The 27,417-nt window shown below is 41.0% G+C and overlaps 1 protein-coding gene across 3 annotated transcripts in view; it reads left to right on the top strand.

The window, feature by feature from the left end:
- OXR1 (oxidation resistance 1) overlaps nucleotides 1-27,417 on the top strand; it is a 258,894-nt gene that overhangs the window by 17,041 nt on the left and 214,436 nt on the right. For 2 of the 3 annotated variants that reach the window (XM_059471809.1, XM_059473447.1), the window contains one exon: nucleotides 14,004-14,082. Coding sequence is in view for 1 of the 3 variants with exons in the window: in XM_059475118.1 (XP_059331101.1) it covers nucleotides 734-738; nucleotides 14,004-14,082 (84 nt within the window). In the remaining 2 variants the exon portion in view is untranslated. Of the gene's footprint in view, nucleotides 1-733; nucleotides 739-14,003; nucleotides 14,083-27,417 lie in introns of those variants that run through there. The other variant, XM_059475118.1, reaches the window with a different exon arrangement.

Below are 27,417 nucleotides of genomic sequence, written 5' to 3'. Positions count from 1 at the left end.
TGCCGTTTTAATTCAAACTAAATAGCCCCCAAGTTCCTTGAGGTGAGTGGAGATACTTAGTTAGGAGCAAAGCTGTAAACAGTTTCAAAATCTCATTCAAGGAAATCTGGAAGAGACTTACTGAGAAACAGAAGAATGGCTCACATTCACATGTGTGCACAAACACCCCTGTGCACAGCACCTTTGTCTCTAATGGAAAATTTGCAGTCAGTTGCAATTTGGCTTAACATGCTGTACTGTGGCCAGATATTCAGAGAAAGATTTTGGATCTGAATTACCCATTTTCCTGCATAAAATTATTGGCTGAAAACCTTTTTTTTTTTTTTTCTTTTTTTTTCAGCTAATTCTAATGACCATAACTGAATTCAACGGCTTTAGACTGAAAAAGAGTAGATTAGATAAAGAAGGAATGATTTTCTGTGAGGTGGCCCAGAGAAGCAGTGGATGCCCTGTCAGTGGAAGGGTTCAAGGTCAAGCTGGATGTGGCTTTGAGCATCCTGGTCTCGTGGAAGGTGTTGCTGCCCATGGTCATGCCATGCCCATAGGTGGTCTGTTCAAGTCCTTTCCAGCACAAACCATTCTATGATTCTGTGACTCCACTTCAGCTTCTCCAGCCATTTTGAGTAAATAAAATATATTCAGTGGCAGTGATGATTGATCAGCCTATTATATAAGGAACTATGAAGCAGTTTGTAGTATGTTAAAGACCTAAATGTTGGTTGCTTATATTCAGCTTCTGTTTTGGGAAAAAAGATGTCATAAATGGCAAAGTTAAGGAGAGAACTGCAGAAGAGAGGTAAGCAAGCAATGACCAAATAAAAACTGCACAATGGAAGGAAACTTATTTTGGTTTCCTGAACATGATACAGAATGAAAAATGTTTACCAGTGTTCATGACTAAAAAGAGAACCAGGTCATTCTGCCTTTCTTCCCTTTCATTGCCACTGTAAACACTCCCTCCTAACAGACCCTTTCAAACAGTTTTGTGTTTTTAGGCATTATTTTGCACATCATGATGCTACTACATGCTGCCTTCCCTACTGAGAAACTATTATAGCATGCTGGACAATAAAGGCTGCCTGCTGTGATGAATGCTAGCTACCCAAGGGCAATGACATCCCTCCTGACTTCACTTCTGAGTTGCTGACTGTGCCTCCCAGCAGACCTATATGAGAGATCTAAAGAATAAACTGATCCTCAGTTTTTTTACTTAATCTTAGCTGGTGAAATAAATTTTTAAAAATCCTAAAGTGTTAAAAAAAGAAAAAACAGTTTATTGTTGTGTACAAAGTAACCAACTAACAAAATTCACTTTGTTAACAGGAGGAGGAACTGCAAGTTAGCACAGATGTAGGAAAATGGTTTTTAGTCTACTCTGTACAACTTGGTGACTTTATTTTTAATTTTTATTTTTTCTTAAGGCTTAAAAAATGTATTTTAACATCTGACTTATGTATGGTTTCTCCAAGCTGTTTATAAATAAAGCTGATCAAGACTTCTTATTGATCAGATTTTGATTTCTTCTCTCAGACAAAATGAACCCAAGAATGCTGCATTTATCTGCTTGTAGGAATATTCTTTTCATGTATCTAGATAATTGCAGCAGTAGTTTTATCAGTTCTTGATGAATTTGGAATTTCAAAGTAAGAGTCAGTTTCCTTCTGTGTTTGTTATCTCATGCTTGATTTTTATTAATTTTACATTTAGCTTCTGATTTGATTGGTATCTTGAAAAGTTTGTGATACAAACTGTAGCATTCTGATTATAAAGATTTGGAACAGTCCTTTAACTTCTGTTACATTATTTAGCTTTCAGATCTTAGGGTCAATCCAATTATCCTTCAATGTTTTCCTGATCTTCAGTGATGATGTGCAATATTTTTGTTACAGCAAAACTACACTAGGCATGTTTCCCTCTAACAGGTTGTTCCTAATTCTTTCAGAACCTACTGTGCAGCAGACATATTTGATTCCTCAGGGTGCAAAGGCAACCAGAATGACCTATTCATTGCTTGTGTCTTACCCCCAAAACCTGTAATTAAGTCTGACTTTATTGAAGCTGTAGACTCTTACAGGGTAGTGACATGGACATGCAAGCTGTTGTCCAAACAGAACATCCCAATATCTAGAGCCTGGAAAAAGCATTGCCTTCCAAAGATTCTTAAACAGTTGTGATAAATTTTGACTTAGAATAACATGCCAGGAAAGAGATGCAAGAACAGTTTCACTTGCACACACTGCAGTGTCTCGATTTTTTAATTGGGTGTGCCAGGATTTGCACTGTGCCAGCAGGTTGCCTGGTTTGCTGGCTTGCTGAAGGCTATGGCATCTCTTCAACTGGGATTTCCTGGGCTCAGCTCCCACTGTGGCATTTTTGCACTTTTTTAGGAGATACTCTCAATGGAGTCTTTTGAAGCTATTCCAATAGTTGCATGTGACCCACTCCAGGAGATTTTACCCCAAAACCATTAGCCTGACCTGTGTTCTTAATCAGCTGTAATCAGTTTCCCATATTATCCAAAATGCTTATTCTGGTTGCAAAATCCTGTAATACCTACATTACCCTTGACAAGGATGATTTTCAGTTCTTCCAGTAGCCATCTTTTGGAGTGCCAGGGCTGTGCCAGGGCCAACAGCTAGGCCAGTCTTACCTCTTGTGATACTGTCTCCCTAAAATCATCCTGGAATAAAAGGTTGAAAAGCCTGTGTTTGAAGGTAGTTTGGCAGTCAGGAACCTGGTCTTCATTATAATTAAGTGATATCTGAGCAGCCCTCTCTCAAACCCTGCAGAACAGCCACCTGTGTTTGGCATACCTGGAAGCCAGAGGGGCTGTCATCTGAGGTGCTGATGGGGAAATCATCAGCACTTGAGAAAATGTAACCCTGATAGTGATGTCTCCCAGAAAAGTTGTAAAAGTTATAATGTGGTGGTGTTATAAACTTCTTGTAGCAATAGGAATACCATTATTGGTGAATGGATGCAGTAATTTAAACTGCAGAACAGGCAGAAGTGTTTATATTAAAGATTATATTAAAGTGTTTATATTAATTCCCATGTTCAACCTTTTGCTGGGAGGAGTTACATACCATGCAAAATTTTCTTGGAATATAGTTTCAAATGCCAAATTAAATATCTTATTTTTTATTAATAAACTATTTGATGTGAGTAGCCTTGTGGGCTGTTCATTCCAACAGCCTATGTGGTCTGAGAGATGTTTTTTTATACTTGAAGGGATCATATTAATATTCAGCTTTAACTCTTGCTGTCTGCTCTGCTACCTTCCTAATCATAAATTTAACTTTCCAAATGGCAGATTTTGAACCTAGGACAAAATTACACTGGGCACAAGTATAAATCATGTGAGGAGTGGCTGGAGAGCTGCCCTGCAGAAAGGAATCTGGGGCTGCTGGATCTGGGGCAGCCCGGCAGTGGGAGCCAGCTGTGTGCCCTGGCAGCCCAGAGGGCAAAATGCATCCAGGGCATCAAACACAGCAGCACCAGCTGGGCTAAAGAGGGGATTATCCCACTTTATTTGGTGTTGATGTGACCTCATCTTGAGCACTGAGCACAGTTCTGTACCCCACCATTTAAGGAGGACATGCAGGTGCTTGAACGTGGCCAGAGGAGGACAACAGAGCTGGTGAAGGGGCTGGAAGTCACCATCCTGTCAGGAATGGCTGAGCACTTTGGGATAGGACCAGAGGGAATGGCCTGAAGTTGTGTCAGGGGAGGATTAGGTTAGATTAGGAAAAAGGTGGAAATCAGAGGTGGTTGGACACTGGAACAGGGTCCCCAGGGAAGTGGTCACAGCACCAGCCTGACAGAGTTCAAGCAGAGTTTGGACAGTGCTCTCAGGCACGTGGTGTGACTTTTGGGGTGTCCTGTGCAGGTCCAGGAGTTGGACTCAATGAACCTTGTGGGTCCCTTCCAACTGAACATGTTCTATGATTCTGTGCTCTGTTCCTTGTACCCGTGGCTATAAAGCTGCTAGAGAAAGGTGTCTGTGACACAGATGCCTATTCAGAGATGTGGCAAACTTGTAGCAGCTCAGCACAGTGCAACACACTTCTTTAGTTGTTTTTCTGGTCAAAGGCTCCATTGCTGCTGCAGAATATGAGATTCTGGTAGTCTATATCTGACTTTTTTCCTAATTTTTTTTTTTTTTGGCAGGGGAGGGCAGTAGATGAAGTAATTTGAAAGATGCAAGAGTAAGACAAATGGAGACATGTCAAGAAAATACAGAAATATCTTGCATTTTAGTGCAATTCAGATAAGACATTTCTTATCTGAAGATGTAAGGGATGGAAAAATAATTTTAATCTATTCTTTGAATTGGTTTGTTCTTACCAGCTCTTGGCCTGGGGACAGCAGAGGTTAACAGCAGTGCAATATTTCCTGTACTTCTACATGACAGTGAGCAGGGTGATGGTGGTGAAATATGCTGTACTTGGACTACTTGCTCTAGCTTTAGTTTCAATGATTTTTTGGCCCCACAGATGATTGCTGGACTCAATATTTTATTTCTTTTATTTATTAGTCAAACCTGAACTCCTATGAGCTTAATGGTTTCCACACTAAGATATATAGGAAGCTGGCTGAAGCAATCACATTAATAAATTCTTTTTGAGAAGTGTGATATATTGCTGAGTTAGAAGAATTTGCAGATATTAGACAGGGAATGATTAGCTCTATAGGAACACTGGGAAAAAGTCCTGAGAGAAGTACAGTAAACTGAATGTCAGTTACTGATATATGCTGATGAGGAAGAAGAAAAATACCAAAATGGAAGGTAGACCCAGCATCTCCATATGAAAGAATAGTAAATAATTTCTATTTTACTCAGTTTGCATTGAATACTATCTCCAGTTTTGGGTATCTACAGTTTAAAATGTGAATAAGGGTGATCAGAAACCTAAAAAACACCATGATGTAAAAAATTAATTTTACACGAATGTTTTGTGTAAAAAAAACCCCAAACCACTAGGGACACATGGGAAAAGTGCTTAAATATGTGAAGTGCTTTTGTGAGAAAGAGTAAAGAATTGTTCTCTGTGTCTGCTGGGAAAGTAACAAATAACAAGCTTGAGTTGTGGCAAAGAATTCTGGTTTTGGAAACTACTCTGTAGGGAGTTATGTGTTTTGTGGGGTTGGTGGTTGGAGACAGGGACCACACCCCCCTCAGATCCCTGTGACAGCAGAGAGCTTTACTGTTCAAACTGACTTTATGCAGGGGGTTTGAAGCATGCTGATCTGCTGCTGGTTGGTGTGACCCCCACCCGGCCCAGCTCCCTGAGCAGTCTGCAGCTTGGGATGGAATGTGAGTGGTGAAGTCTTGTGGAGATTTGAATCCAGCCTATCCCTGCTCATCTCAGGACTTGTTTTACCTCTAGGCTGGCTGAGGTTGAAGGTCTGATATGACCAAATTTATTTGGCAGCTACAAGCCAGCTGCAACTGATACAGGGAACAAATATCTAATGTTTAGAATCACAAAGGATCTCAGGTTGTACAATCTCCATCCTTTGAGGTTTTTAACAGGAGGTTCTAGTTAGGCCAATATATATTAGAAATGGCTTAAATACATAATATTTTGCTTTGGACAAAGATTAAACAAGAAGCAGTCTCCTGATAACTTTTAACTGTTTAGCACTCTTCAGTGTTCGTTAAATTTCTGACACTAATGTGATCCACTTATTGTTTGTTCTACCAAATAGAGCCTTAAAGGTTGAGCATGTTCTTTGTTGAACACATCATTGGCTGGTTTCAGTTTTGGGGTGCTCCTGGGTTTTTCCTCTATTTTTTTCCTGACTTTGTAACATAAATAAATGTGTCTTCTAAGAATAGTGTATTCTGTGAGAGTTCATTTTGTAACTTCTGCTTGGAAAGAAAAACAGTGGAACTTGGTCTGTTGATCTTTAGGAGTGCAAAGTAAGAACTGTGGCTGCAGCCAGTGTTTTTCTGGGTGCTACTGAGAGAAATTAGTGATGAATTACCTTTAAGGGCCACAGCCACACGTGAGCCTTTTGTGTTATGATAAATCCACCTGAGCTACAGCTGTGCTTGGTGGGGTGAAAGCTGTGAACGCTGCATAGTGCCAACAAGTGGAATGCTTTAGTTATTTACCCAACTGAAAGGGTATGATTTGGTATAAAGGACCTCTTTACTCGTTCTTACAGATCTGCCCAAAATTTTGGTCTGAGAGTGACACAGTCTATAGGCTGCAGCACTCTTGGATCTGATTCTAGCTGAGAACTTCACTGTACAGCTTTCATCTTCAAAAGGAGCAGAAGTAGAAAGCAGCAAAACTGGATGTATATAATTTGGGAAAGGAAAATAAGATACTGTAAATATTTTGTATTATCATTTCTGTGTCTGTTACTTTCAAAACATAGCATGACAACCATTAATGTCATTAAGTGAATGGCAGTGAGACAACCACAGTAATTATGAATGAAAGGGATATTTTGGTGTTGGTAACATAGGAATAAATAGATAAACTTGGCAGCTGATTAGGAGAGACAGTAAGTGAACTGAGAAGAGCTTTATTTAATACAATTAGGAAAACCTGCGTTATCAAATCTTGAGGTATAGTCTTCAACCATCTAGTGACTAAGCACAAATGCTCTTCACATTGTATTCAATAAATGTCATTCTTTTTATTATCTCCTTTTTGAATAACAAGCTAAACAAAATGAAAGTGTTTGAGTGTCTACTTAATAAGAAATTGATATACTGAAATCACTATTTCTGTATAGTTAAGTGACATCTTTAATTTAGATATAAGTAATTACCACTGGAGCTGTAGTTAAAATGAAAATCATTATCATAGCATTAGTTTAAAAGTCAAAATTTGAAGAACAGAATCTATGTATTCCTAAGATGAATCTACTACTGTTGTTGTCTCTAGCTTCTGTAATTAGGTACAAAAACCCCTTGTTATGCCTCTTTTTATGATAATAGGCTAATAAACTCATGTACTTGACATATTCTTTTTTATTTATCTGAGTTGTACTCACTCTAGTCTCTTGAATTAGTTCAGATAAATACAGCCAAAGCCTATCTATCCTCCAGAAGTTTCTAGCTTTGGTTTGGCTGACTAGAGACTCAGGTCTGTACAGTTCTGTTCCCTGCTGCTGATCACATGTAGCTGACATTATTTTATTCTGAGGAGAGAGGATGTTTATCTGTTGAAAAATACAATGCTTGTGAAATACTGGATTAGCCTACAATGCCACTACATTTCATAATAGAGCAAAAGAGTACAGAAAAGAGCAGTTCATCAGCTTTGGTGCCAGGAATTGTCTTATCTCTACATCTTTATTTATGTGGAATTACTTATGATCTCTGCAGTCCTCCCTCTGCTGCTGTAAATTATATAACTGTGTTATATTTTGTCTGCAGCATATGGAAATCTGATACATTTTCCCAAATGGCTTGTAATCAGACAGAAGTAAAACCGGGTTTACATGGCAAGGATTTGGTAGTGGGGAAGTTGAAGGGGTGGCTTCCCTGAGGTGACATTGGGAGCCATCCCAATGTGTCACAGGGCTAGCTCCAGATTTTCCAAGGTGAACCTGCTGCTGCTCAAAGCTGAGCACATCAGTGATGCTGGTGGGGCCTTTGTCATCACTGTTATAAGAAAGGGTGAAAAAACCTGTGGGGCAGCTGGGAGAGAGGAGTGAGGGGAAAAAGAGGGGAACAACTCTGTAGACACCAAGATGAAGAAGGAGGGGGAGGAGGTGGACTGGGTGTTATAGCAGAGACTCCTTGCAGCCTGTGGAGAGGAGCAGAAGGAGGTAAGCTGCCCTTCCTCAGCCCATGGGGAGCCATGGTGGGGCAGACATCCACTCTCATCCACTCTGCAGACAGTGGAGAGCCTGGGCCACAGCAATGCAAGCTCTGAAGGAGGCTGCAGCCCACAGACAGCCCACGGAGAGGAGCCCACGCTGGCACAGGTGTGCTGGCAGAGGTCACCCCTGGAAAGGACCCACCTTGGAGCTGTTCATGAAGGGCTGGTTCCTGTGGGAGGAACCCCACACTGGAGCAGGAGCAGCTGAGATGAAGCGTTTTGGGGTGACCACAACCCCTATTCCTCATCCCCCTGTGCTGCCTGAGAGGGGAGATAGAAGTCAAGAGTAAAGTTGAGCCAGGAAAGAAGGGAGGGTGGGAGAAACTTTATCAAGCTTTATAAATCTTTGTAAATAAAGAAAAATAATGAAAACCTGATCAGTCCTGGCTATTGCCTGTGAGTCTTTTCTGTATTCATGCCGTTTTCTCCACATCCACTGCTTAATTAATAATAAATAATTGATAGTCCAGCAATTCTGCCTAGAGAAGGACAAACAGTTTTTAGCAGTCTTACCCCCCCCCCCTCCATTTTAGATTTCCAAGGAACTTAGATTTTAAGACCATCTAAAAGATGTAGACAAATGTACCTTTATCCTGAAATCTTAGGAAAGGAAGTTCTATGTGCTACCATGAAGGTGAAGGAGGGTAAAATACCCAGGGCAAATATTTTTTTTTCTGTCTTTTTCTCCAGTTTAAAAATCAATACATTTCTTTAGCATGCCCACAGAGATCATGCAAAGAAATTATTTCCTATTACAATAGTTAGGGTTTGTCTTGAATTGCCTACAGGCAGAGTTGGATGATCTAACAGGGGATGAGTGATAGAGCACAGCTATACCACCACATTGAATATATTGTGTGGATTTAGAGACAGAAGTTACACTTGCTGTTTCTTTCAAGCAGAAAACAGTCTGTTATCCTGTCATTGTATTTGTACCAGCATGTTTTAATGATCCCAGCTTCGACCATCATTTCACATCCCCTTCTCTGTTTTCCCTTCTTCATACCTAGACTTATAGTATCACAGGAAAACTCAGTTTGGAAGGGACCTCTGAAGGGTTCTAGCCCATCCTCCTGCTCAGAGCAAGGTCAGCTCTGAGGTCAGTCCAGATTGTTCAGAGCTTTATTCAGATGAGTTTTGAGACATTCAAATGAGTGAGGCTGCACAACCTGTCTGGGCCATGAGGCTCAATGCTCACCTGAGCTTGCTCCAGTTTATCAAGTGTCCTTGTTGTATCAAGGGCAGGCTGCAGAAAGGGATGCAGTATTTCAGGAAGGGTCTGATGACTTTTTAATAAAGCAGTATGATCCCTCCCCTCTGTCTGCTGGCCCTGTTCCTGCTAATAAAGTCTGGAATGCTGTTTACCATCTCTCTGCCTGAACATGCTGCTGACTCATGCTCAATTTGCTGCCCTTCCAGCCAGGCAGTGCCCAGCCTATGCCATTGCAAGAGTTTCTCCCTTCTTAAATACAGGACTTTGTATCTGTCCTTGCTGAATTTCATGACCTCCCTGTCAATTCATGCCTCTAGCCTGTCCAACTCTCCCTGGGTGGCAGCCTTGTCCTGGGCTTAAGCTGAGCCAAGGGAAATATAGATTGGATATTAGGGAAAAGTTTTTTATGGAAAGAGTGATAAAGTTCTGGACTGGCCTGCCTGGGGAGGTGGTGGAGTCACCATCCCTGGATGTGTTCAAAAAAAGCCTGGATGTGGCACTGAGTGCCATGGTCTGGTTGAGGTGTTTGGGCTGGGTTGGCCTCAATGGTCTTAAAGGTCTCATCCAAGGTAGGGATTCTGAGCATGTCAACTGATCTCCCCTAATCTGAGGCCATCTGCAAACTGGATGGTTGTGCATTCCATTGCCTCCTCCAGGTCTTTGATAAAGATCCTATTGTGTAATTCTGTATGAACATCCTTTGCCATACTTTTTACTCTAATGCAATTGTTTCTTAGCTGAAAATATTTTTATTCTTGATCCTTGTGCTCAGATGTGCATGGCTTTAAGCAGTCAGTGTGAATCTCTGTAAATTATGCTTAAATCTGGTGCAAATGAAAAAGTTCACTGAGATTTTGTGCCAGTTTTAGTAGCCTCTTTAAGACATTTTAGAAATCAGTATTGCTGTTAAGTCATAGCTTTCAGAATTTATTTCCAAGTAGATGAATGATATTTCACATCTGGTTCCATGCAAGGTGACTGCAGGAAAGTGAGGGTGGTTTTCCAAGGGTGAGGGTGGTTATGCCACTTTGCTCTGAGGACAGTTCCTTCCACCAGAGAGGGAGCAGATTCAGCTGAAAGGCAGCAGTTGACACAGTTACCCTCAATAAGCCAGAGAAATGCTATGGGAAATATTTCTGTGCAAAACCAAAAACTTCCAGTGCAAATGAAAAAAGTCCAAATCTTGAATTAATGTTTCATTTAATATATTGTGTTACTGTATCAGTTGTATGAGTCTTTTTTATTTTTTTCCCCCCAAAAAGGATAGCTGTGCCTGAAGGAAAAGGAAGTTGAAGAGGCCAGCAAAGCTTCTGCTGAGATAGGTAGCGGTGCTGGGTTAATGGTAGAGCTTGACCTCAAAGGGTTTTTCCAACCTAAACAATTCAGTGATTCTGTATCCAACACCTTCCTCTTCCTACTTCTGCACCAGTCACCTTCAGGGGAAGGGAACCTGCTTCAGCTACTCATCAATTTTATACCTGTTGGTTTCCCTCAAATAGCTTGTCCTGTTTCCTGAGACCTTATGTCAATCCTTAATGTTTTTATTTATATCCTAAAAGAGACACAAAGCATCAGAGCCCTTCAGTTAAAGTGCTTGCAAACATAAAGGCAGTCCTGCCTACTAATGTAAGATGCTTGTGAATTATGTTCTTCACTGGAAATGGAAAAGATCATCAAATGATTGAATAAATTTGGCTTAAAATTTTCTGTGTCAAAGTTCCACTGTTGCTCACGGGGTCATAAGCAACTGCCATTTTTAAATATTGGAGCTGGACTTCTAGGTCACAATTTAAATACCTCTGAAAATTGGATTCTGGAGCGTGAATCTTGTTATTTCTAAGAGAAATGGAATGCCTGACTCAGATCTTTTAGCACATTTACACAGTTAGGGTCCATGTTGTATAATCAGCTGTCTGAATGGCTTGAGACACTTGATCCGTGCACTGGGGCAGAGGCTGAGTTGCAATCCTTAATCTGATCATGTTTCATCTCTGAGCTGCATATCTGACAGTATAGGCATAGCTTCTGATTAGCCTGACAATCAAAAATAAGGAGCTGGAGTGTGACTTCTCAGAACATGCTGGGAATGTGTATGCCCCAAAACCATTGATTTTCAGTTGGAGTGGACACTTGGCCTACTTAAAGCTTTCAGAAATTCCCAATCAAGACAAATAACTGGAAGCAGGCATTTGTTATGCTCTCAGTGTAGAGGGACTGGTGTTAGTAAGTGGCAGGGTAAATCATTGCATGGGAAGGAAAATGTACTTCAGGCTGATGATACTTGTGCTTCTTGCCCAGCTGCAAGGCTGTGATTCTGGAACAAGAGAGTATGGAAAGGAAGAAGGAGGTTCCCTTCAACTTATTGCAGCTGTACAAGTTAAGGAGACCCACTAAAATAAACAAACAAACAAAAAAAAAAAACAAAAACCCCTGCACAAACCAAAAGAGAAAATGCTTTAAGAGCAGCTGGTAAATTGAGACAAAAATGTCATTGCCTCAACCCATAATGAAATATAGTGCTGTGAAAATGCTGCTTCCTCATCTGGAAGTAACCAACCATTTCACCTGGTGTCATTTTATCTGATCTGACATGGAGACGTGAAGTCCCCCAGAGCATCTTACAAATTTAGAAGGGAGTTTGTTGACAAAAATTCTCCTGTCAGTCAAGATCATGTAATCACAGCTTCTTCCTGATGGACAAAACATTTGTATTTAGATATCCCATTTACATTTAACAAATCAACTAAACTGGGATAGAATTTCTGCATTTGTAAGCTATTTTTGCTTTAAACTGAACATTTGAGAGAAGGGCAGAAAGGTTGCACTAGCATCAATATTATGCAAGGTGAGGGCAGTGGGGGTGTGCAGTGGCCATCACCAGGGAGCTGAACCAGGGCTGGGAGCTGCTGCATTCTCCTGGGAAGGACTTGGTGGCAGAAGCTTCATCTGGAGGGGCTGGCACACACCTGCACTTTCCAGGTGCTGTTTAGCTGCTCCTTAGGCAACGGTGGACCAGAGTGCTGTGAACAGGTGCTGCAAAAGCAGCTTGATTTGAGGAGCTGGGAGGATGCAGGGCTTCCAGAGCACGGCCTGGGCTTTTCATAGTTGCTCTTCCCAGTTTGTGCAGCATTTTGAGTCTCTGCTTTCAGTTCTGCTGGGAGCTGCTTCTGGCTGCTCTGGGAATGGCTGAATCCTGCTTTGGGAGGGTGAAGCTGCTGGGGAGCAGCAGTGTCAGCCTTGTCCCAGCTGTTAGCAGAGCAGACACACAGTATCTCTGCTCACACTTGCCTGCAGCGGTGTGGAGGGGGTGCAGGGGTGGCCTCAGCACCCCAGAGGGCAGGTTCCCTCTCACACACTGGTGCCAAAGCCCTTTGCCTGTTGGAGCCCTTGACTTGGGTGGCACATCAAGGGGGGCTACTGCTGGTCTGTGTGGGGCTGCAGAGCTCCAGGGGCCTCTCCTGGGGACCCACACACTGACTTGCCTGGGGAAGGAGCTGCTGGGGGGCAGTGCTGCCACTGAGGGGGACCTGGGCAGCCTGAAGAAATGAGCTGGCAGGAATCTTACAAGAATATTCAGCAAAAGCATGTGTAAGGTTTTTCCAGGGGGATGGAACCACCTTGTGTAAAATGGTGGGCTGGGGATGAAGTGCCTGGGAGGCAGTGGTACAGAAAGGGATCTGAGGGGCCTGGAGAACTGCAATTTGCATGAGAACCAGCAGAGAGCCCTTACAGCAAGGAAACCCACCTGTTTCCCTCGGCTGCATGGGCAAAAGCTTATCCAGCAGGTCAGGGGAAGGTCCTTGGTATTTGTGAGACTGACTGTGGAGCACTATGTCCAGTTTTGGGCTGGACGAGAAGGATGTCAGCTTATGGACACCAAATGAGCTGGCCAGGGGACTGTAGCAATGGCATTCAACAGAAGGCTGAGAGAGCTGAATCAACTGAGGGTCAGAAATGGCAAGAGACCACCTCAGTATTGACAACAAGTACCTGAGTGAAGGGTGTAGAGGAGATTGAGCTAGATTTGTCTTGGAGGTATGATAAGAGGCAGTAGACACATGATATATAAGAGTATATATGATATATAAAAGTATATGATGAGAGGCAGTAGACACAGGGTGTAATATGGAAAAGTCTGATTAGATGTTACAAAATATATTTTTACCATGGTGGTGATGAGGTACAGGAACTGGTTTCCAGAAGAGGTTGTGGACATGTTGAAGACCCAAGCTGACACACCTCTGAGCAAAATGATCCAATTATACTTGCTTTGAGCTGAAGGCTGGACCAAGCACCTAATTATTCTAATATTCTGTAATCTCATATTTTTATGGAAAAGTTGGAATTTCTCTTTGTAATAGTAATAAATAGTAATAAATAGTAATAGTAACAACAACAATAATAATAATGATGATATTTCCTGAGGTCTGTATTAAGTAGACCCACACCAGGAAATTTCTTATTTATAAAAATATTTTCTTTCTGGAAAAATTACTCATTTACATTCAACAAACTGAGCACCAAAACACAGTTAAGATATAAATTTATATAGCTTTGTTCAGACTGGAAATTCAGAAAGACCTGTTTAGCTGCTTTAAAGCACATGCATTTCACTTGGTCACATGAATTTCACTGTAAGAAGCAAGGACTTTTAGATGTTGCACTATCATATAATATTATGCCTAACTCTTGTTGAGTAACTGCTCTAATAATGTCAGGTTTAAGCCCTACTAGGAGGATTTAGTCTTAGGGGTTTTTTAACTTTTATCTTGTGTTTCTTAGCCTTTGCATACTTTTGCTAGCTTATTTTTTTCTGTAAAATTGCCAGGTATTCTCTGAAGTTTCACTGGAAGATGTTTACTATGTATATTTATTTCTCAGGATATTAAAATCAAGGTTCTTAGTTTCTTGATTTAAAAATATCTCTTTTTCTTCTCATCCAGGTCAATATAAGCAGCCTGTGCAGAGCACTGCATTCATAAATGTGAAACAAGCCCGCACCATCATGTTTGGCACTAAGAGGTCAGTTTCCACCATTTTTGTTATGCTTTTCATCTCAAAAAAACCAAAATAGTATGGCTGTTGTGACTAATCTGAAATTTTTTACGTTTTCTAAAAATATTGTTGTACAAAACACATCAGCTAGATATGTTACTTTTTCTATTTTAATGGTAAGGTTTTCTTTGCTGTAAAGCTCTGGTCTACTTTGTCAGGTACGTGCCATGCAGGCCAGTTAGCCTAAATGGCAAAGAGAATCCCCAAGGCAAGAATGCCAAATGTACAATGTGTAAGAATGCCACTGTACTAGTGCTGGAGGACATCCCTCCTGCTTTCTACTATGGAAAATACCACCAGGACAGCAAAGCACAAGTCTAAGATAGGTTCATTTCTGTCATTTTAGGGAGTCTGTACTGATATGAGGTAGTGTCCATCTATTACTGTCTTTGATTTAATGTCATACCCTAAATGTCTCCAAAAAATCAACAGTTTTGAGTCCATGTGTCTTTGATAAGCATCAGGTAACCTGTATCTGTCATCAGCCAGTGTGCCGCTGCTCCCCCCAGCCCCTGCAGCCACAGGAGCCCTCACGGCACCCTGAGACACCTGGTCAGGGTATCAGCTACTGCACCTCTGGGTCTCCTGCAGGGCAGTGAGATTTCCCTGTGTAACAGAGATGCTATAGACCATCCCCCACATTGAGAACTCCCTGGTTTTTGGGGTTTTAGTAGAGGCTAGTCAAAGGCTTCAGCGCTTGTGCCCCAGTTGCACGGCGGCCCAGGGAAATCTTTGCCCTGTGCAGCAGCGGAGCTCCTTTAATCTGGCGCCTGGAGAAACACCTCACTCTTCTGAGTTGGTGTGAAGGGGGAGGCTGCCTTGCCCTTAAGAGGCACATTTGAAGAAGCATCTTGCATGTCTGCAGGAGTGAGAGGTGGCAAATGATAAGAAAAATCTGCTTGTTTTTCTGAAGCTCCTGCTTGGGTTGCAGGAGGTTTCAGAGTGGGCTGCAGCCCTGTTGGGGTCAGGGCGCTGCCGGGGCTCCCCAGCTCCTGCGCTCCCGCTCACACGGCCACGAATTCAGCTTTGTGTCTGGCTGAAGGGGCACTGGCAGCCAGCTCCAGACTGCTACCTTGTATACAAGATGCATATGTAATACATTTTTAGGGTATCTTTCCAGGAAAATGAAACTTTGTGTTTTTAGATAAGGACAGAATCCGTTGTTTTGTCAGTGTGATGGGTATGAGATAACTGCTGAAGAGGGTACAGTAACAATCAAACACTTCCCATTTGAGGATTTCTGCTTTTAATTAATTGTCTTTGCAGAATATTAGCACTCAAGTAAATCAAAGGCATTGTACTAAGTGACATAATTTATTATATTACATTGTATTTAGGTGGGCTAGTTATTTTTTCCAGTGTGTAGTTTAACCCATTATGAACTCTCTATGGCCTGACCTAAACTTTTTTTCCCTCCTAGGATCACCTCTTTATCTTAGTGTTATAAAGAAATGGCAAAATTAAGAATTTTTTTATTAGTAGGCTTGAAATTTTATTTTTTTATCTTTTTCCTCACAAATTTAATCTTGATTACTATGCAAATGAAAATTCCTCATAAAGAATATTACAAACAATGTGAAATTCTCTTCCATATCTACAAACAAGGTTTTATGAAAAAAAGTGCATTTGGGGAGCAGAAGCTCTTTGTTTCTCTGCTGTACCGTGTTCTGCTGTGCCTCACTTTATGCAGATTCTCAGTTTGCAATAAATAAAAGGAGGAAAAGAGTCACAGTAGACCTCCATAACAGTAGCCTTCTATGTGTAGATGAGGACATTACAATTACAAGTATTCTTGAGATTGGTACCATGTTTTAGTTAGGCAGTGATTGAATACTTGTCAGATATTCTGTTCTAACTATTGCAGTATGTTTTGGACTTAATTTTCATAGAGAACCATTTATTGTGATCAAGAAAATCTTGAGGTTCTGTTGATTATTTTTAAAGGCTGTAAATGCCTATAAATTAACTGCCTCTGTTGACAGTTTTTGAAATCTTAGTTTGATACATTAGTTCTTTTCCTAAAAAGAAATATTGTATTCATTTGGAGATATAATGAAGAACAAATGTATTTTTCTGGAGGAAAGGATAACTTAAGATTTATTTTCTTGCAAAATTTGGTTTTAATTCATTCTAATAGCACATTACTAATTATAATCTCCATGACACTTTTCATGAAATTGCATAACTTTGACTCAAAAATAGAGTTATCTCCTGTCACCAGATCTATGGAAGTTGTCTGGTGTATATTGTATCTCAACTGCTTTTTCATTGAAAATTTTCTCTTAATTTTGCATATAAAGTTAATTTTTAGGGGATAATCCCTGTTGGATGGGCTGGTAAAAGTGACTCTCCAATCACAATAGCTTTGAAAAATTTTGTATGTGAGGCAGATATTTCTCAGCTGCTTTATAAGAGACTGTTGCTAATGGGAACTGACAAAGCTAACAAAGAGGTGAATTCCTCTTAATTTCAGTTTAATTTGAGAGCTGATGCCATGATTTTAAATGCTGAACTGTTGTTCTCTGCGTTGTTATTGTGTTCTCTTCTCACCCATTGCTCTATCATGCTATTTTTTTCTCCAATTAATTTAATCTGCAATAAACACCAGCATTGAAATAGCAGAGGTCAGTACATATTCCAGTGAGTTCCTGTGTGTTGTATTATTCATGTTTTATACTTACTGCCATCTTTCAAGAGCAATTGCTGATACCATTCTCCTCAAGTGGAACACAAAAGTGTTTAAATAACTTTAGGGAAGGGATTTTTACTTTGTGGGAACGAGCCTTATGTATGGAAGAAGCACAGCAAAGAGAGGCCCCAAATCAGTGCATCCCCAGGATCTGCAAGGTCGGTCTTGTTGGAACCCTAGATACTAAGAATTTTAAACTTTCTGTGCTGAAAGGCACAGAGCCACAAGAGAACATTGAATTTGACCTAAGACTGTAGAGAAGGCTCCCAAAATTGATTAATAACACTGGGATTATGGGTGTGTAATTAATTAGAAGTGTGATCTCACAGAGTGAAAAAACTTAGATTTAAGATTTTAGTAGGTAGTAATATATGAGAGCCAAGGTAGAAGGTCTGACTGTCTGCCTACCACTGTTATCATGATGTTTAGGGATGTTGTATTTGCAGGGAGACCCGTGGCAGAGAGGAATGATGAATCTGACTCCATGTTCTCAAAAGGCTAATTTATTATTTTATGATACTTTATTGTATTGAAGAATACTATACTATACTATACTGAAGAATATATATAAGAATGTATATATACTGAAGAATACAGAAAGGATAGTTATACCATGCTAAAAAGATACTACTGAAAACTCATTACTCTTTCCAGAGTCCCAACACAGCTTGGCCCTGATTGGCCAATGAATGAAAACAACTCACACCAGAATCCAGTGAAACAATCAGCTGTGGGTAAACAATCTTCAAACACATTCCACATGTGAGCACATCACAGGAGAAGCAAATGAGATAAGAATTGTTTTCCTTTTTCTTGGAGGCTTCTCAGGAGAAAAATCTGGGGCGAAGAGATTTTTCCAGAGAATGTGAATGCCACACAGGGATATTCTTATCTGCAGTTATTTATGTTCTGTAGTTTGGAAACCTCATGTTGTATAGCTCATTTAAACTGTCCATGCAACTGGAGAGTATTTCTCCTGCTTGGCTCACTCAGCTTTCTTTTCCTTCTCTAGCCTGGATTGGAGTACTTCAAAAGATAGCCTAAGTGACAAATCCAGCCCTCAGAGCCAAGCCATTTGGTCCCTAAATGAGTTTAGCAGATTGAAGGAAGCGATTGTGAGAAGCAGGATGTGAGGAGTACGAGGACATTTGCTGAAGTGTGCGTGTGATAGTGCTCTGTTCCAGGAGCTGCATCCATTTGTGCCTTCGTTAAGAGCCTTGCACATGGTATCTGTTCTAGTTAGTCTTGCAGAGAATACCACATTGGTCTTGTAAGTCCACTAGTCCTGAGGGTCCACCAATACCTCTGGGTAGTTAGAAATTAGCTGCCACATCCAACTCTGTTTGCTGCAAGAAGTATGGTGCCTCCTTCTCCTCCTTTGCTTTGAACCTCAGGAAGGTCCATAGGGCCGAGAGAGTGGCTCTTGTGTGATCTGCTGCCAGCACTTAGGCTGTTGAGGGCTAGTGTTACCAGGTTTAACTCAAGCTATTTTGGAGAAAGAAAAAGAAAAAAAAAAAAAAAAAAGAGGAAAGGACTCTGATTACCCTAATAAGATCTCAGCATTTTAACTGTACTCTTTTTTGTGGAGAGCGTTTTATTTACATTTAGGATGTGATTCCAGCCTCAGGCACTGTGGCCAGGGCAGCTGGTAGCTTCTGCTGGGTGCTGATGGCTGGTTTGGTGCTTTGTGATGGTTGGCCAGGTCAGTCTTGGCCAGTGGTCCAAGAGTTTCATAACACAGCATTTGTTTCTGGAGGCAAATTGTTTTCTTTCCAAATTGTACTCCAGTCAGCCATCCTGGAAAGCTGCAGTCAATTTTCTTAGGCCAGGTCTGTCAGCAGCAATTTGAGTCCTGTGATAAATAGAAAACGAACCTCTCTTCCAGTGTCTAATTATATTGCCATGTTTATAAACTTAGATAATAGTTAAGCTGGACAAATAGTATGATTGGTATAGGAGGATGATGAAATTTGGAAAGACTCATCAGCTTTTTAGTCACTGACAATTATTGACTTTCTCATATCTAGTTTTGATTAGAAAGTTAAGGAAATAATGTTTATTTATGTTATAAACTCCTGATATGAACAGACTGTAGTGTTTTCAAGATTATTTTCAAGATAATATAAGCCTAATTTCTTCTTTTCTTATAGTTACAGGGAGACTGTGTTCACACAGGGTTTCTAAACTTCATGGTTTTAATTGCATTAGACCTGAACTATTGCTATGTTTGTCCTGATACCCCTGACAGATTCTGAAGCATGGCAAATGGATGCCCACAAAGCCCTGTCCATTACTGAACACTAGGACCATATGCCAAAGTTTTTTCTTTGGGATTTGCAAGTGTACAAAAATAATTATCTGGTTTCACCCTAATTCTGGTGCTCACCATCCCCTTTCTTTTGCTTTTTAATTGGAAGTGACACTCTTTGAATGAAGCTATACCATATTTTGTGAATGTATTCTCTGTTATAGAATTAACTATTTTATTGCTAAATTTTGTTATGGTAGTGAACTGCAAAATAATATCTATTGGCATGGACTCTTTTTAAGTTCACTACCAAAATATGAACTTTTAATTTCTTGCACTGTTTCATTGCTTAGGGATCTGGAGGCTGACTAATGTAAAATGATAAGGCAGCTGTGACACGGATTTTATTCAACCAGAACAGATGCAGTCTAGAATACAGATGTACATGGGCAGCACAGAGTGTAACAGACACAGACTGGGGTACAGAGTGGGGAACAGAGCAGAACTTGACACTGTGTAAGCAGTAGCCAAAACACTGATGTGTTACCAACAGTCTTTTAATCACAAATTCAAAACACACCACCATATGGTCTGCTGTGAAGAAAATTAGCTGCATCCCAGCCCAACCCAGTGCAATGCAAAAACCCCAATCAGTGTTCATATGCTGAAGCTTAAGCTCCAATAGAATGATTGTATGTCTAATAAAAGATAGAAAATACATATTTTTAGTTTTAAATCCATCCAATAAAAATGTGACTTCCTACACACACAAATAAAGTCACAAAATTTTTACACAATCATGAACAGCTTTAAAAAATTTCTTGAAGCAACTGCATCCCTAATTAGAAAATGTGAATCAAATCCTGAATATATTGGATGTTTTAAGAAATGAAAGTATAAAATAAATTTAAGTCTGTTTAAACTTCTCTAAATGGTTAATGTGTTCTCAGTTTTATTTTTACAGAACTCTATTTCACAGTAAGGCTCTACTTTGTCTTATGTAGAGCCTTTTAAAGGCATATACATGAGCTAACTAAATAATTTGGCATGTATATTTTGTTAAAGTAATCTCTATTTCTACAACAACTTCATGCTGTAGGTCCAATACTCAGAAGTATTTAATTATCCTAATTGTGTTTATTTGCTATATCTTGGAGTTTCTGTAGAAGTGTCTGATCATTGCCTGCAGATTATTTAATTATAGGATTACACTTGCACTTCAGCTATAACCTTTAATACCACAAATTCCTTCTTCAAATGGAAGAAGATTTCAAAGGCTGGCACTTGAAAATACAAAAAGAATCTTACATCTTAGTGACAGGATTGGGTTTTTTTTGTTTTCTTTGCAGTGGAATGAAAAGTGTTTATTTGTTTCTCAGTTGATCTCAGACAATAAATGTGTGAGCAAAAACTGCAGACACCTTTCTTTTTGTGGTTCCAGATCCCTTATGCTTCAGAAGATTCAGGAGGCAGAGAATTTCTGAGCAAGACCTTAAGATATACTGTGTACATGGCTTGGCTTTTTACTTTACAGGGATGTGTTTCCTGTTACACCCTGTTCACATTCCTGCAGAAGGGAAAACTGCTGCATTTCCATAATCAGTGGAATTCTTTTTGCTTCTATTCTAGAAGTCAGGATTTCATATGAATTTTCTAATAGTGGTCTTTAGCAAGAGTATGCAGGATGAGGAAAATGTTTTGTTTTTCTTTTTAAAAACTGCATTTGCAGGAAAAATATGCCAAGATATAAACTGAAGGTCAGTCTTGCTGAAAGATGAATTCAGTTGAAGGCACTCATGCCCCAATTCAGTCATTTCTGCAGGCACAGGAAAGCATGAAGAAATTTCCCAGGCAAGGATAAACTTTTCCTCATGCTCAGATTTCATGCTGAGCTTGGGCCTCAGTGCCCTGCAGATATCTCCTGTTAGTGGTATATATCTAGTCTTAGCAGAGCTGCTCCTGGTAGATTCTGCTGCAAAAATAGCTTAGTAACATTTCTCTGATTGTTAGGAAATGAAATCTGTAGATTAGAGAATTATTATTGCTGCTACATGTGAAACTTACTCTTAATTTGAAACCACTCTTGTTTAATTCCAACTTCAATGTGAAAAGCACCCATGTGACAATCAGCACTCAACAGAGCTAAGTGGCATCATCCAACTTGTGCTGCATTTTCATATGGAAGAATGGCTATACTGGTGGTCAGAAATACATTTTCTCTCAGGGTTAGCTTGCCAGATGCATCTCTGAAGCCTTCTGAAGCAGAACTGGTACCATATAATGAAAGCAGTTGCTGTGTCTTACAGACTTTTTCAGATGCTTTTGGCAATTGCATGAATTCTCAGATGTCTCCCTTTTTTTGGATGCTTTTTTAAATCCCTGTTTACAGGGACAACACTGTATCAGACTGAAAGGCTTTTCTCCCTGTTCTTTATTTCTTAACAAAAATCCCAATATCCTGATAAAAACCAGATCTCATTTCACAATGTGCTATGTCTGCATCCTGCTTGTATATGTACAAAATCCCCAGGTTAAGTTTTCAGCATGGTGAATAATGGATATCTGCACAAGTCCCATGCTTTGTTAATGGGATTTTTTTATGCTGCTCCCCGATACCTTTTTAAACACTCACGCTGGTGATGTATTTTATTATGGTCTTACAGAAGACACTTTGGTAAAGTGTATTCTGATTCTGTATTCAGCAACATGAATCAGTCCCAGGGAACGGGCCCAGCTCACTGTCTGTGTCTGTGCTGTATTGCTGCCGACAGTGGTCATGGGCTGTTGGCTCCTTTTTTATGTGGCCATAAATTGCCTGTTTTGCTGACACTTTAAAGTAAATGAAGGATAGTATCAGCACTGCTAGCTTTCTGGCAGGAAGCCTAAGAGCAACTTGGTATACCTTGTGTGCCTAACTAATGCCACTTCAATGGAAGGTTTTAATTAAGTGCATGTCTGTGTGTGCAGAGAAGAAACCAAAGGCATTTGGTAAAAAGAAAGTGTATCTGCTCCAGAGTCACTGAGGAGAAATTTGGTGGGAGCACTAAATGGCTTTCAATTAATTGGAAAATATTTTCCTAAATATTATCAGAAAAGACAAAAAATCAGTCTGAAGGGAAGACTATAACATTATTCTGTAGATCTAACCCATTTGCCCCATACTTGTAAGATGTCATAGTAGTACAAGTTAGAGGAGTAGAAGTTGTAAAACTAATCTGATATGCTGGATTTTATCAAGATCCCTATTTTTAGTTATGAGAAGAACACTGGAAACTGGTTTATCTGGAGCCAATATTTTTGATTTGTCCTTTCTGTAGCAGTTTCTAATCTTGCAAACATTCAAAAATTCATTAATACAAGTAAAATTTTTATAGCAAATATTTTATAACCAGGTAGCCATATTAAAACTCTAGCTGTTGAAACTGAACTTATCACATGGGAATTTCATCCCAATTTCCTCATTCTCACAGTTACAGGAAAAAAAGTGCACTCAGTTCTCTTCAGACTGTCTAGAGGGATTGCTCTTTATGAAAAAGAGAAGGTCTAAGGAGCAGAGATAATTCATTTACCACTAGATATGGTCCATGATTTATTTTGGATAATGTTTGGCATATAATTTATTGTTCTATCTGCATTACAGCAAAGCTCAAAGCAGGCAACCCTTTTTTTTGTGCAGGGCTTGTTACATCATACTGTATTTGCCTTAATCCCTATAATCTTTTTAAGGCTTCAATACAGAGTGCTTTCCACCCTTTTATCCATCTTTCAACCAAGGTAGAAACCTGCTTTATTGCTCACTAAATATTTTTCCAGAAGAAATGAAGTTTTCTCAACACAGTCTGAAACTTTGCAACAAACTCTGTGAGGAGCTAGAGATGACCACACAGTCTTAACTTTTGTCCCTGTTTGATCTTCCATCTCTGATGTAACTATGAGTTATTCTTTGCATTAAATAACCACAGTGAAAGAACAACACTTAAGCCTTGTCATGGCAAACTCGTTTGTTCCCCTGTATGACATATTAGATTAAAATAATGTTCTTCTGTGTACTGTCAGATAAAAGCTTCCCCCATTCCCAAAGCCCCATTTTTTTTTGTTGTTTGTTTGTTTCTTAACATGGACAAGGTTATTTTCTGTACACAGAATTATATGTCTGATTTCCTGATATTACAGAGATGTGACTCCTGGGACTGGAGTATTGGAATGGAAGGATACATGCTCTGTAGGAAGGACAGGAAGGGAAGATGAGTAGGGGCATCACCCTTTATGTCAATGACCATGTCCATATACAGCTGTACATGGAGCTCTGGGATGGATGAAGAGCTGGCCAATGGCTTGTGGGTCAGGACTATAGGCAGGGCAGGGACAGGTGACATTATAAGGTTTGCTACAGGCCACCCAACCAGGAAAACCTAGTGGATGAGGCCCTCTGAGATAGAGTAGCAGCCTCATATTCTTACAAGCCCTGGCTCTTATGGGGAGCCTCCACCACCCTGATATCTTCTGGAGGGAGAACTTAGCAGGGCATAAACAATTTAAGAGGTTCCTGGAAAGCATCCCTTCCTTCTCCAAGGGATAGAGGAGCCAGCAAGGAGAGTTGCTATGCTGGACCTTGTTCTCACCACACAAGAGAGGCTGGAGGGGAATGTGGAGCCCAAGGGCAGCCTTGTCTCCAGTGGCCATGAAATGGTGGAGGTCAATACCCTTTAGGGCAGCAGGGTGAGTGCACAGCAATCTCACTGCCCTGGACTCCAGGAAAGCAGACCTTGTCCCTCTTGAAGCACTCCTCTTGGTAGAATACCATGGCATAAAGACTCATAGGGAAGAGGAAATAAAGAAAACTGCTTGATATTCAAAGATCACCTTCAAACTCAGCAGAGATGCAGCCTAACAAATAGGAAATCAGGCAAAAATGTTTGGAGGCTTCTGTGGATGAACAAGAAGCTTCTGGGTAAACTCAAACTCAGAAAAGAGTGTGCAAGCAAGGGCTCTTGTCTTAGGACAGATGCAGAGAAATTGTCTGGGCAATCGGGTCAAATGTGGAAAACTAAAACCCTGATAGAATCAAATCTAGTCAGGAACATCAAGGGCAACAAGAAAAGTTTCTATAGGAATGTGAGTAATAAAAGACAGGCTAGGGAAATTGTGGGCCCTCTCCAGAAGGAAATGAGAGAGATCTTGTTACCTGGGCTGTGGAGAAGGTTGAGGTATCCAATGCCTCTTTTGCCTCAGTCTTCACCAACAAGTGCTCCAGCCACAGTGCCCAAGTCACAGAAAGCAAAGGCAGGAACCAGGAGAATGAAGCACCACACACTGGAAGAGAAGATCAGGTTCAAGACTATATAAGGAACATGAAGATGCACAAGCCCATGGGACTTGATGAGATGCATCCATGGGATCTGAGGGAGTTCTCAGAGAAGTTTCTAAGCCACTATACATAATACTTGAGAAGTCATGGCAGTCTGGTGAAATTCGCACTGACTGGAAGGGGGGAAACTAACCCCTGGTTTTAAAAATGAAAAGAAATGGAGACCTGAGGAACTACAGGCCAGTCTGTCTCCCCTCTGTGCCTGGCAAGATCATGGAGCAGATCCTCCTAGTAACTGTGCTGAGGCACATGCAAAATAAGGATGTGCTGGTGATTGGCAACAGTTTCACTAAGAGCAAATCATGGCTGAAAAATTTGGTGGCCTTCTATGATGGGGTTGTAGTGTTGGAGGATAAGGGAAGGGCAACGGATTTCATCTACTGGGACTTGTGCAAAGCATCTGTCCCACACAGAATCACAGAATAATAAGGTTGGAAGAGACCTCTAAGATCACAGAGTCCAACCTATGCCCTAACACCTCAACTAGACTTTAGCGCCAAGTGCCATGTCCAGTCTTTTTTTAAACACACCCAGAGATGGTGATTCTACCATCTCTCTGTGAAGAGCATTCCAGTACTTTATTATTCTTTCCGTGAAAAATTTCTTCCTAATATCCAACCTATGCCTTCCCTGATGTAGCTTGAGACTGTGTCCTCTGGTTCTGTCAGTTGCTGCCCAGTGGAAGAGACCGACCCCCACCTGCCTACAGCCTCCCTTCAGGAAGTTGTAGACAGGGATAAGGTCACCATGGCATCCTCTGTCTCTAAAATGGAGAGCCATGGTTTTGATGGATGCACTACTCAGTGGATAAGGACATGGATGGTTGTTAAACTCAAAAAGTTGCTGTCGAGAGCTGGATATCTATGTGCAGAGCAGTGACAAGTGACATTTTGCTGGGGTCAGCATTGGACTGCTGCTGTTTAACAGCTTTGTTGAGGACATGGGCAGGGGGATTGAACCTGGCAGGCACCCTTGGCAAGTTTGGCAATCACACCAAGCTCTGTGGTGTGGGTGACATACTGGAGGGAAGGGATGCCATCCAGAGGGACATGGACGAGCTTGAGGAGTGGGCCCATTCAAACCTCATGAAGTTCAACAAGGCCAGGTACAAGGTCCTGCGCAATGATTGGGGCATCCTCTTGGGCAGAGGATGGATTGAGAGCAGCCCTGAAGAAAAGGACTTGGGGGTGTTGGTGAATCAATAGCTCAGGATGTGCTGACAATGTGTGTTCTCAGCCCAGAAAGCCAAACGTGTCCTGGGATGCATCAAAAGCAGCGTGGGCACCAGGGCAATGGAGGGGATTCTACTCCTCAGCTCTGCTCTTGTGAGATCCCACCTGGAATTCTGTGTCCAGCCCTGGGGTCCCCAACACAACAGGGAAATGAACCTGTAGGAACAAGTCCAAAGAAAAGAGGCAAAGATGGTCAGAAGGCTGGAACACCTCTCCTGACAAGTCAGGCTGAGAGAACTGGGGTCTGTTCAGCCTGGAAAAGAGAAGGCTCCAGGGAGACCTCTTAGCACCTTTCAGCACCTAAAGAGGAGCTATGGAAGAGCTGAAGAGGGACTTTTCACAAGGACATGTGAACAAGGGATAATGTATTTAAACTGCCAGAGGGTAGGTTTAGATTAGATATAAGGAAGAAATTCCTTACTGTGAAGATGTCAAAACCATGGACCAGGTGCCCAGAGAAGTTGTGGGTGCTTGGAAGTGTTCAAGGCCAGGCTGAATGGAGCCTTGAGGCACCCTGGTCTAGCAGGAAGTGTCCCTGCCCACAGCACAGGTATTGGAACTAGATGACCCTTCCAACCCAAACCTTTCTATAATTCTATTTTAATGTCTTTATTCCTGCTATTGTTGTAAAAATGTAAGTCTGAAGAGTGAAATATGTAAAGCTTCCTTCTTAGCCTGTATGCTTCTTTCAAATGTATATAGTAGTTGGGGAATCTCCTGGCAAGGGGAGAAATAAATGCAACAGATGCATAGTAAGAGCAAAAACGCTATGAGAGTAGTTCCAAGAATTGAAGATGGCATTAAAAGGTTATTTACCTTGTGGCAAATAATTGCATTTTGCTTGACTTTTATTACTGTGAGAGATGAGAAATATTTTGGCATTTATTATGATAAGTGAGTTGTAAACAGAATGATCTTGTTTCTCTGGGTATTACAGAGCAATATTAGATGCCTCCACAGCTCATGACAAAGACAGGAATCCTTATTAACAACATAGGGAAAATCAGAAACCAGAAAAATTATGTATCTTAGAGTATTCCAATTAAAGTAATGAATACTGTGGTCTTAAAACCTTCATAAGATAATTGCTTCACATTAAGGTAGAGCAGTGGTCCTGTTCAGAGTGCAGGAAGACATGAGGAACATTGCCCTTGCCCAGACACTGGCTTGCACACGGATCCTCAGGCAGTGCACAGGCAGGCTCTGGAATATTTTGCAGCAGCATGTGAATGCTAATACTTTCAGAAAATGCCTGAATCCCATTTTTTTTAATGGGAAGGTGGTTAAACACTGCAAGAGTCTCTCACAAGATCGAATGGTCTCTGTCCTGGCAGACAATCAAAACTGGCTGGGGCCCTGAGTAATCTGCTGCAGCTGAGCTGGCTGTGGGTGGGGAGGATCCCAAGAGGCCCCACCAGCCCCAGTGACCTCCTTGCAGGGTCCTTCTTGCAGAAATATCACTACAATAAGAAACCTCTGAGCCCCAAATTTCTGGAAGCAATGAGGCTTTGTCCTACTGTTTGTCCTGCTGATTACCACTGTCTGTATTGATTTCTGTCTCAGGGCTGGTCTTGGCCACTATCCCAGAGGATGCTGATGCTGGGCATTGGGCTGATCCAGCATGGATGTCCTTGCATGTATTAAGAGGATATTGGGCTAGATTGCAGATAGGGAGTAAGTCTAACTGGGGAGGACAGATTAGTTAGAAGAGGAGACAATGCAGCTGCCTGCGATGCAGTCAGGGCAGCCCAGGAAGAGTCCTGGC

This window comes from Ammospiza nelsoni, chromosome 1 (genome assembly GCF_027579445.1).
Source record: "Ammospiza nelsoni isolate bAmmNel1 chromosome 1, bAmmNel1.pri, whole genome shotgun sequence".
NCBI classification, from domain to species: Eukaryota; Metazoa; Chordata; class Aves; order Passeriformes; family Passerellidae; genus Ammospiza; species Ammospiza nelsoni.
This window is presented reverse-complemented; position numbering and strand designations above follow the sequence as displayed.